Genomic DNA, 12745 nt, shown 5'->3' with positions numbered 1-12745 from the left:
TGAAGTCAAATGAAACTTTTTAACATTAAGGATTACTCAAGTGTTTTGTACTCGGTATTATAACAGTACGTATTCAGGGACTGCAATATCTCACAAAAATTAAATATATGCCATTATGAAACCAGGAGCCGTGTACTTAATATGCAGATAAAGTGTAGCAGTGCTCAAAAAATTTAACTTTGAACCATTTTGAGATTAAATATTTTCCTGTGGTGGAACTTAACGAATCAACAATTAGATCAGCGCTGACCAACAACCACCTTGGAGCAGTTCTCATCAACGGAGACCATGCCAGACTTCCGACATTTTGCTTAAGGCCTGTCATCATATTCATTCTATCACATATTCATCGACTCATCATTGACTCATCATATATGGAATCAATAGTTGCTCCTCCCTCCTTCCTACACACCCACACACCACCAACACACACACACACACACACCCCACCAACACACACACACACACACACACCCTCCACCCAAAACACACACACACACCCCACCCAACACACTGCACACACACCCCACCAACACACACACACCCCACCAACACACACACCACAACCGCATCCAGCCCATACGTGCACGAACTGATCGCTATAAGAACAGCCCAGTCCCAACCATTGTAAAATTATCAATAACATAATAAATCAGTGTATTCACTCCTGCAAACACTGCTCCTACACTGTCACTATGTTGAAATGAACTGTAGTTTGAGCTGATCCCCATCTAAGTTACTATATGTCTTATTTGTGTCACTTATGTCACTTGTATATTATTTGTAATTCGTAACCCATTCCCCAAATATGTAACTGTATATTTTCAGCCTTCTGGCTGCCAAGCTCTTTCAATAAACCGTTAATTATTATTATTATTATTATTATTATTTACACTCACACTCCATACCGAAGCACACTCCTCCTGCTAGACCCCCTGCATTTAAATATATTAGGACATTAATTAATAAACATTACTCATTTACGTGATGGTAAGGAATTTTTATGCAGGAGAATGGGTTACAGGTGTTGAATTTTATGTGGGCGGAAGGTGACAGGTGTTGAAGGTTGAATACAGAGTGTCTCAGAAAAATTATGTTCAGGTTTTCATAGAGATTGTGTGAATACTTTGACACGATTACAACATCTAAGTTTATCTACACTTTTGGGTGACCTTGTACATACAAAAAGTAAGGTCTATGTTGGTATTGTGATATAAGCGTTTGAATGATCTCTATAAAAATCTGTCGTGTTGTGTGTATGTATTTTTTGGGAAAGCTCTATATGTCACTACACTGCCTCACTCACACATACACACCATCACTCTCCTCTGAGCCAACATGGTGGGTCTTCTCCTGCTGTGTTCGTTGGTTCTCAGCTCCTCCTCCTCCTCCTGTGCCTCTGCCCAAGTGAGTGTCTTATAGCCATTAACCTCATCTTTGTCTCATTATTTTGTGTATCGATAATTATCAATATGGATATCTGATGACAGAATTCCCTCGAGCATTTGTCAACAGCTGGTCTCATCTACTTGAGGGTCTTGTGAGTAAGAGGATTAGGATTTTAACATCATCACGTGACCTCTTCCTCCTCTTCCGTCCCAGCCAGCAGACGAACTGACCCCAGATCACCAGGAGGCAGGCGAACTGTACCAGGACGACATAATGTTGACCCCCCGACAGAAGGCCATCCTCCAGGGCCAGGTCAGGGGCCAGGCCAGCCTCATCTATCGCTGGCCAGAGGGCAATGATGGCTACCCCCTCGTCCCCTACCAGTTTATTGGTCAGTCTCTTGTTGGTTTGTGTGTTAACTGTGTCTTTAAATTCTCATAGTAACCTAACCTAACCAAACCTAACCTAACGAATTTTGAGTGTGAAGTTGTAAATAATCACCCTGACCCTCTCCCGCCTCCCCACTACACCCTAAAACACACAACCAATCACCCTGACCCTTACAGATGGGGTGGACGAGGCGAGCGTCACTGCAGGCATCCAACACTGGGAATCAAAGACGTGTATCAAGTTTGAGCAGCGACAGGGCACCACCGGCCCACACATCAAGTTCGAGGTGCTCAGTGGGTGTTGGTCTCATATAGGCTACCTGGGATGGGATGCAGACCACGTCAATGGCCAGACTGTGTCCATAGGGTCTGGCTGTTCCTCGGTAAGTCAGGGTGAATGGAAGTCAGGGTGTAAAGTAATGGTGTCAGGTTGAAATTAACTAATTCAGGGTGTAAATTCATAAATTAGTCAAATATACTTTTTTTTACAGTAATCTTTACCACCTGGAAATTAGAATGATTTAATCCAGTAACCCCTCAAATATAATGATTTAAATCCTTGAGTATGATGATTTAACCCCTTGAGTATGATGATTTAACCCCTTGAGTATGATGATTTAAATCCTTGAGTATGACGAATCAATCCCTTGGGTAGTGTCAGCAATTCAGTTCATTCACAATACTGTATGGAAAGGCATGACGAAGGTAGTGGGTGGTGGCGTTACTCTCATGCATATCAGCTTAAATACAAGGAGACGCAGTGACTGGTAGCCTTGTTTACTACTGGCAAGTGTCTGTTGGTTTAGAAAAATAATACCCGGTGTAATTGACTTCTTATACCAGATGGGTGTAGCAGTTTATGAAATAGAACACACCAACACCAGTTAACTAATATGTACTTCTTATACCAGCTGGGTGTAGTGGCTCATGAGATCGGACACGCCATAGGGCTGTTCCACATGCAGTCATCGCCCACCAGAGACGACTTCGTGTTGGTACTCTACGACAACATACTGGACGGGAAATCCTCAAACTTCGATAAAAAGACAGTCCAACAGACCAACTACCACGGCGTTCCTTATGACTACACCTCAAACATGCACTACAGTAGTTTTGTAAGTTACTGTACCCTCTGTATTACCTTGAGTCAGTAAAATGTTGATTAATGTATTTTTTGTACTTATAGCAGACTTGTTTACTTCTGTGCTGATTTTTTTTTTAGGTTTTTCATCTCACGTCTCGTAACTAAAGGAACTGTTCACCACTTATACTCCATTACATGAATACTGTATGTAGCCGAAGAATAGACGCTACATATTGTCACCCTGCACCAGCTCTTCTCCAGTAATTGATATCACTGTGTGTCAGCCAATCAGCTCTCCCCAGCACTTGATAACACAATGTATCAGCCAATCATCTCTCCTCATCACTTGATAACACGTGTATCAGCCAACCAGCCCTCCTGGGCACTTGACGTCACCCTGCACCAACCAATCAACCCACACATTACTCAGGAACCCAACGCCTTAAGACTTTACTCTATTCCCCTTACGTGTTTGACGTGGGTGTTGGAGGCACTTTTAGCAAGAATGGCAGGATGACCGTCGCTACCCATCAACCCCTACTACCAGTGCCTCCTCAGGAAGTGGATAGGCCTCAGTCACAGGGACGCTCTCCTCGTCAACCGCATGTACTCCTGCATCCGTGAGTACATCTTCTGCTCCACCACCACCACTACTATTGCTACAATTCAATTGTACTACCATATACCAGTAACACCCCTCATACCAGTGTACTTGTTTGTTTATTTGTCAGTCTCTGTTATCACATTGATGCTCCAACTAATTCGCATCTATTTTCAGTGCATACAACTAGGGCATTTATTTATTTAATTAATTTTCCTTTATAGAAAAATGGCTGAGTAACTGCAGTCTGACAGTGGACCCGTACAGAACGATGGCTACCTCGGGCCATCGTGTACGTGTGTGTGTCCACGGGGTACACTTACACTCACTGTGACCAAATAACTGGGGGGCTACTATGGTAACATCATCTCTGCCCTTGTGGAGTTTCCTGAGACTTTTGGCCTTCCATTTTCTGTTACTATTGCCTCTACCATTTTCTCTTATTTGTTCATCCATTACTTCATTTAAATTTTTTCTAATTTAATCCGTTTCTGACTTGGTTGTGCCGCACGACAGGGTGGGTAGTAATGCCCTGTTACGGTCTTTTTTTATAGTCCGTCACTTGTTCACACCACAACTGAAGAATCCAACACGATGAACTAACCTGATTTTTACTCTCACGTGGATCGACCTCACTGAGTTCAGTGACAATGTTTATATACAGTTGGCCTTGTACCAGAGGTCACCGTTTATTGCTGTTTCACTTGTCACTGTCACTCGAATAAATAACTTGGTTGACAGTGACTAACCTCATTGCTGAAACTTTGGTTAATTTTAATTCGTTTGTCTCAAACTTTCATCATCAACGGCGTACAGCACCCGTATTAATGTTGTATCCAGTGACCCTTATGTTAAACCTGCCAGACACTTGAACACTGTCTTGACCTCAGTACTGTGTCACCATCACAGAGGAGCTCCGGAGACGACTGTAGCCAGAATGTCACTGCTGAGGGCAATTCATTACCTCTCCAACTACCCTGAAACTACCTCTGGCACGTATGTATTGTGGTCACCTGCAGGTCCCCTCTACATTAATTCCTTGTTATGCTCGTACACCTGGTGTCACACTATTGTACTGTACTCACAGTTTAACCAATATGGTCGGGTGATTCCACGTACAGAAACCGTTACCTGGATCATTGGTCCAGAGTGTAAGGTTCTTACCATCACCTTCACTGCCTTCGACGCCCTGTGGTGACAAGTTGATCATCAGCACTGTCGACAGGTACTCTGGTCCCAGGTCATGCACAAATGTCGCCATTTAAGCCATTGGCGGTACTTAGTCCATGTGAGACATCCTCTTATATATAACTCAGCAGACATCCTGTAACATAAGTCACCAAACACCCTCTAAGACAAGAGGTTAAGCAGACACATGAACAGACTCCGTACTGTCAACAGTAACTGCGGCGACCAGATCACTTCAGGACAAACCTTCACCGCTCTACCAATGAGATGGTGTTGCAGTCTCTTCGCCGCGTCCACCTCCCATACTGGCTGGTCCGCTAATCTCACCTTCACTGACATAGTGGATCAGCCAAGTGAGGCATAAGGAGAAGTGAGTGCTATTTATTATTATCTTTCAGCTGTGGGAGAGGAGGAGAGGAGGCAGGAGGAAGGAGGAGACAGAGGCAGGAAGCAGGAGAACTAGACAGAAACAGAGTGAGGAGGAGACAGTAAGTATAGAACAACAGAACACAACAGCATTTGAGTACACTACACCAGTGACCAACACTCAAGGTATAAAACATTAATACCTTAATCTACCATTGATCAATAGTCTACAGAAGGTGCAGAACAGGATGGCACCTTCACCCAGAGCAGACTAACCTTTAACCTAACTTAACCTCAGTAACTATGGGAGGTAAAATAAGCCGAGGTTTTGGTGATTAACAGAAGACTTCCCAAACACAACAATGGACCAAGACTCACCTTAGTTAACATGTGGTTTACCCTGGCTACCTCCATCATCCACTCAGAGGACAATAATAAGCCATTGACTTGCAGAATAATAATCCATCAACTTTAAATATATCAAATAAAATACAAGTTTAATCTGTCTTTGTCGATTTTCAGATTTTTGGGGACAAGAAATAAGAATAGGAAAGATTTCAATACTACCCACTCTATTGATATAGTTTCTGATCTTTGAGGTTTAGAAAGACATATATGAGAGATTTAATTATCAATATTGTCACCATTTTATAGCCAATATCCTGAAGCTATAGATGGCTCTCACTGTCCTTAGTTGAGAGACTTTACTGTCCATCACTGTTTGTATACCTGCCTCACCTATGTACATTGTTTATATACCTGCCTCACCTATGTATGTCAGTATACCTGCATGTGCTGAATCTATGTCAACTCGTATGACTATTTTAATCCGGACTATACAATTACTGAGATATTTAATTTCAAAGATTAATTCTCTCTTTTTAATTATTTTATTTTTTTCCACCACCACAATTACCACTACTACCAATTACTACAACAACTACTACCACCTGGACCACCACCCCTACAACTACTACTACAACTACCACCAATTCTTACGACTACTACGTCTACCACCACCAATTCCCTACAACTACGTCACTTACCACTACCACTAATCAACCATCCCTACAACCACTACTACTACCACCACTCCTACTACCACTACCCTAACAACAACAAAATTACTCTTCCTCCCCCACCACCACCCCCTCCCACCACCTCCCCCTTCCACCACTCCTGCCCCTCCCACACTCCTGCCCCTCCCACCACTCCTGCCCCTCCACCACCCTGCCCCTCCACCACCCCTGCCCCCTCCACCACTACCAGCACCACTCCTGCCCCCACCACCACCTCTGCCCCCACCACCACCCCTGCCCCCACCACCACCACTCCCCCCTCCACTACTACCAGCACCACTCCTGCCCCCTCCACCAATTCTGCCCCTTCCACCACTCCTGCCCTCCACCATTTCTTCCCCACCACCACTCCTGCCCCTTCCACCACTCCTGCCCCCTCCACCACCCTGCCCCTCCACCACCCTGCCCCTTCCACCACCCTGCCCCTTCCACCATCTCTGCCCCCTCCACCACTCCTGCCCCCTCCACCACACCAGCACCACTCCTGCCCCCACCACCACCCTCTGCCCCCACCACCACTCCTGCCCCCCACCACCACTCCTGCCCCCACCACCACCCCTGCCCCCACCACCCTGCCCCCACCACCACTCCTGCCCCTCCACCACTCACACCAGCACCACTCCTGCCCCCTCCACCACCACTGCCACTCTGCCCTCCACCACTCCTGCCCCTTCCACCACTCCTGCCTCCACCACCACTCCTGCCCTCCACCACTCCTGCCCCTTCCTTTCCACCACTCCCCTGCCCCCTCCACCACTCCTGCCCCTCCACCACTCCCCTGCCCCCTCCACCACTCCTGCCCCTTCCACCACTCCTGCCCTTCCACCACCTGCCCCTTCCACCACCTGCCCCTCCACCACTCCCTGCCCCCTCCACCACTCCTGCCCCTTCCACCACCCTGCCCCTCCACCACTCCCTGCCCCTTCCACCACTCCTGCCCCTCCACCACTCCTGCCCCTTCCACCACTCCTGCCCTTCCACCACTCCCCTGCCCCCTCCACCACTCCCTGCCCCTTCCAACCACTCCTGCCCTTCCACCACTCCCTGCCCCTTCCACCACTCCTGCCCCTTCCACCACTCCCTGCCCCTTCCACCACTCCTGCCCCTTCCACCATCCTGCCCCTCCACCACCCTGCCCCCCACCACCACCCTTTCCCCACCACACCAGTCCTGCCCCCTCCACCACCACCAGCACCTTGCCCCCACCACCACCTCCTGCCCCTCCACCACTACCAGCACCAATTCCTGCCCTCCACCACTGACCAGCCACCACTCCTGCCCCCACCACCACTCCTGCCCCACCACCACCACTCCTGCCTCCTCCACCACTACCAGCACCACTCCACTAGCCTGTCCGTGTAAAGTTGAGAGGATTGGTTCAGACTACCGCTGGACGTCACCTGGCTTTGATCTGGGGCTTCCATACCCTTCGAACTGTTCCTGTAGCATCTCTGACACCCTGGTAAGCCACCCACACCTGTAAGCCACCCATATTTGTAAGCCACCCATACCTGTAGTTTCATTAAGCCATCCACACCTCATTAAGCCACCCACACCTGCAGGGATTCACCTCTCTCTCCTCTGTTTATTATCTGGTTTGTCATATTTCTATCCTTTCTAATTCATCTCTCTCTCTCTCTCTCTCTCTCTCTTGTATCAAGGAAATACCTACCAACATTTTATCCTGCAGGCGTCACCGAAGAAGACCCTCTACATCCTCTCCAGCCTCATACTACAGAAGAACTACTGGAAGAGATGCGTGGACAGGGTGTCGTTCGCTCTCCTCACGGCAGATCTATAAAGTAAGACGACGAGCGGTTGTCTTGTTAGTATCCTTGTCTGGTAATTCATACTTGGTTGTGTTAAAAGTTTGGCTGGTTTAGAGGACCTGCCTGTAGGAGGGTGATATAGGTTAATGGTTTCATGCCAGGGTTTAGGAGGTGTGTGTGTGTGTGTGTGTGTGTGTGTGTGTGGGTCTAAAATCTTTATTGTGCCAATTTGGAACCTGATTTTTTTATGTTTAAGTTCTTATGATGCTGATTCTTAGGCCCACAGACACACTATGGACATCTTCGTTACACACACACACACACACACACACACACACACACACACACACACATATATACACACATATTTTAAAAACTATATTGTTCTTCTTATGTTATTCTTATATAGTCTCTTAACATGGTAACATCATTACAGGGTGTGCAGGAAGACGAAGACTGTGTTCAAGTTACCCAATGCAAACTTTCTAGCAGTGTTTGAGTCCAACTACCGACGTAACCACCGGGGCTTCGACATCACCATACGACACATCCCGACCATCTGCCACAAGACCATTGACCTGACTTCCGATGGGGTGACTTCCGGCTACATAACAACACCCAATTTCCCCAGACGGCATCCGAAGAACACCCAGTGTGAATGGTGGATTAAGGTAACATATCGCTCTGTGTTTGTGTCACCACCACACACTGTATATGAGAATGTATTTAGAATTTACTCTTTATATTATATTATCAGTGGATTTTGCAGTATATAGTAGATCTTATAACACCATAGAGCTCTACTGATGTATTGAAGAGTGTTGGATACCTCACTGTGTCTGTCGATCTCCTTGTAGTAGTCTGTGATAGATGTCTTACAGGTTTTGTTTTGGATCCCACCTGCAATTGCATAAACACAACACAAGGTTCACAGTTTGTGCTTTGGTCCCAGTTATACAGTACCTTGATCCAGTTTCCCCTCCATCAGGCTCCTTCAGGTAAAAGAATACAACTGACCTTCAGGAGAATCAGGATCAAAAGTTCTCCAGGCTGCAGTAAGGCATACGTGGTGGTCGACAAGTCAGGCACGGCTCAGTACCAGCCAGCCACCAGCATCATCCTCTGCGGCAAAGTCAGAGGCGCTGATTTTGCCTCCACCAGCGACACTCTCAACGTTGTGTTCGATGGCGGGAAGAGAGCGTCCAAAGGCATGAAGGGCTACTATAGGGTTATAAATTAATGCTTTACGACCAAATATTCCCGGTGGTGAGAAGAGCAGATGTTTAGTTCACAATATAATGATGAAGAGAACCAGACCAGTGAGGAATATTGCTGCCCACGTCATCACTCCTTCAGGGGGAGGAGGAGGAGGTCTCTTCTGGTGTTTACTGACGCCCTAACAACAACTCAACCAAGATCACTGTTTACGATTATTGAAGCAAGATGAGAGAAATACCACACTTGTTGTTGATGCTATGAAAACTGTGCTACCAAGTTGAGACATATTGATTAGGAATTTATTTAAGAAATTTATATTTATCCTACATCAAATTTGTTTATATTTAACTGAATTTAAGTGTAAGCAAAAAAAAAAGCTACAAGAGTTTATTTCATTTCTTTTTTGTTCCCTTGCAAAATGTTCTTATATAGCCCTAACCCTACACAAGGCTCAGTCTTAGTTTTAAACCCTTACCCTAACCATTACCCTAACCCTAACCCTCCAGCCCTAGCCCTGACCCTAGAGGCCAACATCAACACTCAATAAATACTTAATAAATCACTCAAGTCATTGGTTCTGCATGACTAAATGACTGGAAAGTAACTGACTGATAACTGGAGAAATGAATGACTAAATATATAACTAACTGGACATACAACTGACAATAACTGACAGAAACTTCCATTTAATCTTACAAGTGATGAATCTGGAATAACAAAAGACAATCAACAGAGGAACCAACACACCCCTGACCGATGCTTCAATAACTTACACCAACTCAACAAACAGTGTCTATCTCATTCCTACCACATCCACACTACTATTACAATGTATCTATTCCTATTAAAGCAAAGACAAGGTTAAATCATGAGTAGAATTCATTTCCTATTTGTACTGTCGAATCTTTATTATAACAGGATAAGTTATCATGGTTGTGGGCGTCTGGTTGGATATCCTGGTGTGTTATCTTTTTAGTATGTTATCTGTGTGTGTATAGATATAGAGATATAGAGAAGGAATATAATATCACTCAAATTTACATTGATTCATGATGTATATATACACTAAACAGTACAGTTATATACCATAGTACCTAGACAGTGAGAGCATAATATATACAGGATCGCGGGCCCTTCGTGCCCGGTGAAAGTTTGAACGCTCGTGCTTGGCTAGCGCGAATGAGGGTGCGCCAAGTCCGTAGACTTGCATCGTTTTCCATCATAAATAAAATGGTTAATTAATGCCTTCCTAAAGAAACCATCGACATGGGACCAGGTTTGTTCCACTCTACGATTTTTTTGCGATTTTTCCACCAAGTTTGATGAAAAACAATTGTGCCGTTTCAGCTGCCCAGAACAGACAGACAGACAGACAGACAGACACAGACAGACAGACACACACATGGCTATTCCTATAGTATACAGTATTAGATACTATACACACAGGTCTAAAAACAAACAACAAATCAACTCAAACAAAGACAATCTAAGTACACACAGGTCTAAAAACAATAAACAATAAATCAACTCAAAGACAGTGACTCAAAGGTGAAAATTTACTCATAATACAAATTGTTACAGGTATATAAATTAATCATTGGGTTATGCATTAGATATAATTTATGTAGTAAGTTAAATTCGTTACGTATTTATATGTATTTTGATTAGAGTGTATCAGATGTCAGTTATATATTAATGGATGCATATTTTTAAGTTATTTATTTTTCCAGTTAGTTACCCAGTCAGTCAGTCACCCAGTCATTCAGTCACTTCTCTAGTCAGCCATCCACCCCGTCACCCAGTCAGTTGCTCGGTCATTCTTCTGTTCAAATCTTAATGGGCTCATTTCCTTAAGCGCCAACTCCCAACTTAGAAGGGAAAAAAAATATCAAATCCAATCTTGTAGCTAATTTTTTTTACTGGTAATGATATTCAGTTAAATATAAACAAATTTGATGTAGGATAAATATAAATTTCTTAAATAAATTCCTAATCAATATGTCTCAACTTGGTAGCACAGTTTTCATAGCATCAACAACAAGTGTGGTATTTCTCTCATCTTGCTTCAATAATCGTAAACAGTGATCTTGGTTGAGTTGTTGTTAGGGCGTCAGTAAACACCAGAAGAGACCTCCCTCCTCCCCCTGAAGGAGTGATGACGTGGGCAGCAATATTCCTCACTGGTCTGGTTCTTTTCATCATTATATTGTGAACTAAACATCTGCTCTTCACCACCGGGAATATTTGGTCGTAAAGCATTAATTTATAACCCTATAGTAGCCCTTCATGCCTTTGGACGTTTCTTCCCGCCATCGAACACAACGTTGAGAGTGTCGCTGGTGGATGTAAATTCGGCGCCTCTGACTTTGCCGCAGAGGATGATGCTGGTGGCTGGCTGGTACTGAGCCGTGCCTGACTTGTCGACTACCACGTATGCCTTACTGCAGCCTGGAGAACTTTTGATCCTGATTTTCTGGATGTTAATTACTATTCTTTTGCCTGAGGGAGCCTGCAGAGAGAGAGAGGAAACTGGATCAAGATACAGTACAAGGAATACAAAATACAGAACGTGGACTATTTTGTTGTGTTTATGTATTCTAGTTGGAGTGATAAACTGTACTATTGCACTAAAAGATGATACTCGTGGCAGAAGCGAGAAACACGGATTAGGAGCCAAAACTGTGTTCAATTATTCACTAGAAATCTATTTACTTGTAGCTTTTGAGTTCGTGACTAAAAATTTATATACGATAGAATGAACCTCTATTACATAATCTAAACAATACTTCAAAAACCTATGAATTATTATGACTTAAAACGAGGCAGATTTTGAATACATTATCATATATATGTCAAGTGTCGTGAGGTGAACAGGACACAGAAACATAAGGTGAAACATTACCTTAATCCACCATTCACACTGGGTATTTTTCGGGTGCATTCTGGGGAAATTAGGTGTGTATATGTACCCAGAAGTTAATCCACCAGAGCTCAGGTCAATGGTTAAATGGCAACTGCTTGGGACATGTTGTACAGTGATGTCAAAGCCTGGGTAGTTACGGAGGGAATCAGACTCAAACGTTGCATGGAAGTTAGCATTGGGTAACAGGTAGGTGGTCTTTCTTTCTTCTTACATAGTCTGTGGTATCATGTTAAGGGGTCATATTATTATCATGTTAAGGGGTTATATCAGGTTAAAATGATGTTTGTTATTAGTGATGTTATTATGATAGGGAGTCATATCATGGTTTCATAGATGGGATATTATTATTTTTAAAACTGTGTGTGTGTGTGTGTGTGTGTTTAACGAAGATTTTTAAAGTGTATTGACAAACTTAAAAATCAGTATCACGAGACCTTAAACACTTGTAAACATTCAACACTTTAAAAATTCTCGTAACACAATACCTTACACCCTAAATTTAACTCCTTAAGAGTGAGTGAGTCATCCTTCTACAGGCAGTTCCTCATAAAACATTTAACATACAGTAACCAGGAAGGAATTTGTCAGGGGAGGAAATATAAGAACAACAGCTTCTCAACGCCTTACTTTATAGATCTGCCGTAAGGGAGAGTGAACGCCACCTTATCCAAACATCTCCCTTTATATTTCTTCTGTAGCTCAACGCTGGTCAGGACGTAGAGGGTCTTCTTCGGTGACG

At 44.1% G+C, this 12745-nt stretch overlaps 2 protein-coding genes and 1 long non-coding RNA gene across 3 annotated transcripts; 2 read left to right on the top strand and 1 right to left on the bottom strand.

Moving 5' to 3' along the window:
- Window positions 1-1635: 1635 nt before the first annotated feature.
- LOC121853306 (zinc metalloproteinase nas-33-like) lies at window positions 1636-2932 on the top strand. Its single transcript, XM_042347331.1, has 3 exons — window positions 1636-1780; window positions 1956-2161; window positions 2690-2932. Exons 1-3 carry the CDS (start codon window positions 1663-1665, stop codon window positions 2930-2932), a joined length of 567 nt encoding a protein of 188 aa, XP_042203265.1. The 5' UTR covers window positions 1636-1662.
- Window positions 2933-4838: 1906 nt separating this feature from the next.
- LOC121853305 (cubilin-like) lies at window positions 4839-9926 on the top strand. Its single transcript, XM_042347330.1, has 4 exons — window positions 4839-5004; window positions 7787-7898; window positions 8302-8536; window positions 8854-9926. Exons 1-4 carry the CDS (start codon window positions 4839-4841, stop codon window positions 9103-9105), a joined length of 765 nt encoding a protein of 254 aa, XP_042203264.1. The 3' UTR covers window positions 9106-9926.
- A 1413-nt stretch (window positions 9927-11339) lies between these two features.
- On the bottom strand, window positions 11340-12745 carry LOC121853299. Its single transcript, XR_006086297.1, has 3 exons — window positions 12634-12745; window positions 11986-12222; window positions 11340-11592 (listed from the first exon to the last, which is right to left on the bottom strand). It is a non-coding gene; the product is annotated as an uncharacterized LOC121853299 (long non-coding RNA).

This window comes from Homarus americanus, unplaced genomic scaffold, assembly GCF_018991925.1.
Source record: "Homarus americanus isolate GMGI-L3 unplaced genomic scaffold, GMGI_Hamer_2.0 scaffold30450, whole genome shotgun sequence".
Lineage (NCBI taxonomy): Eukaryota > Metazoa > Arthropoda > Malacostraca > Decapoda > Nephropidae > Homarus > Homarus americanus.
Note: the sequence above shows the minus strand (reverse complement) of the source record. Positions and strands in the feature narration are given on the sequence as shown.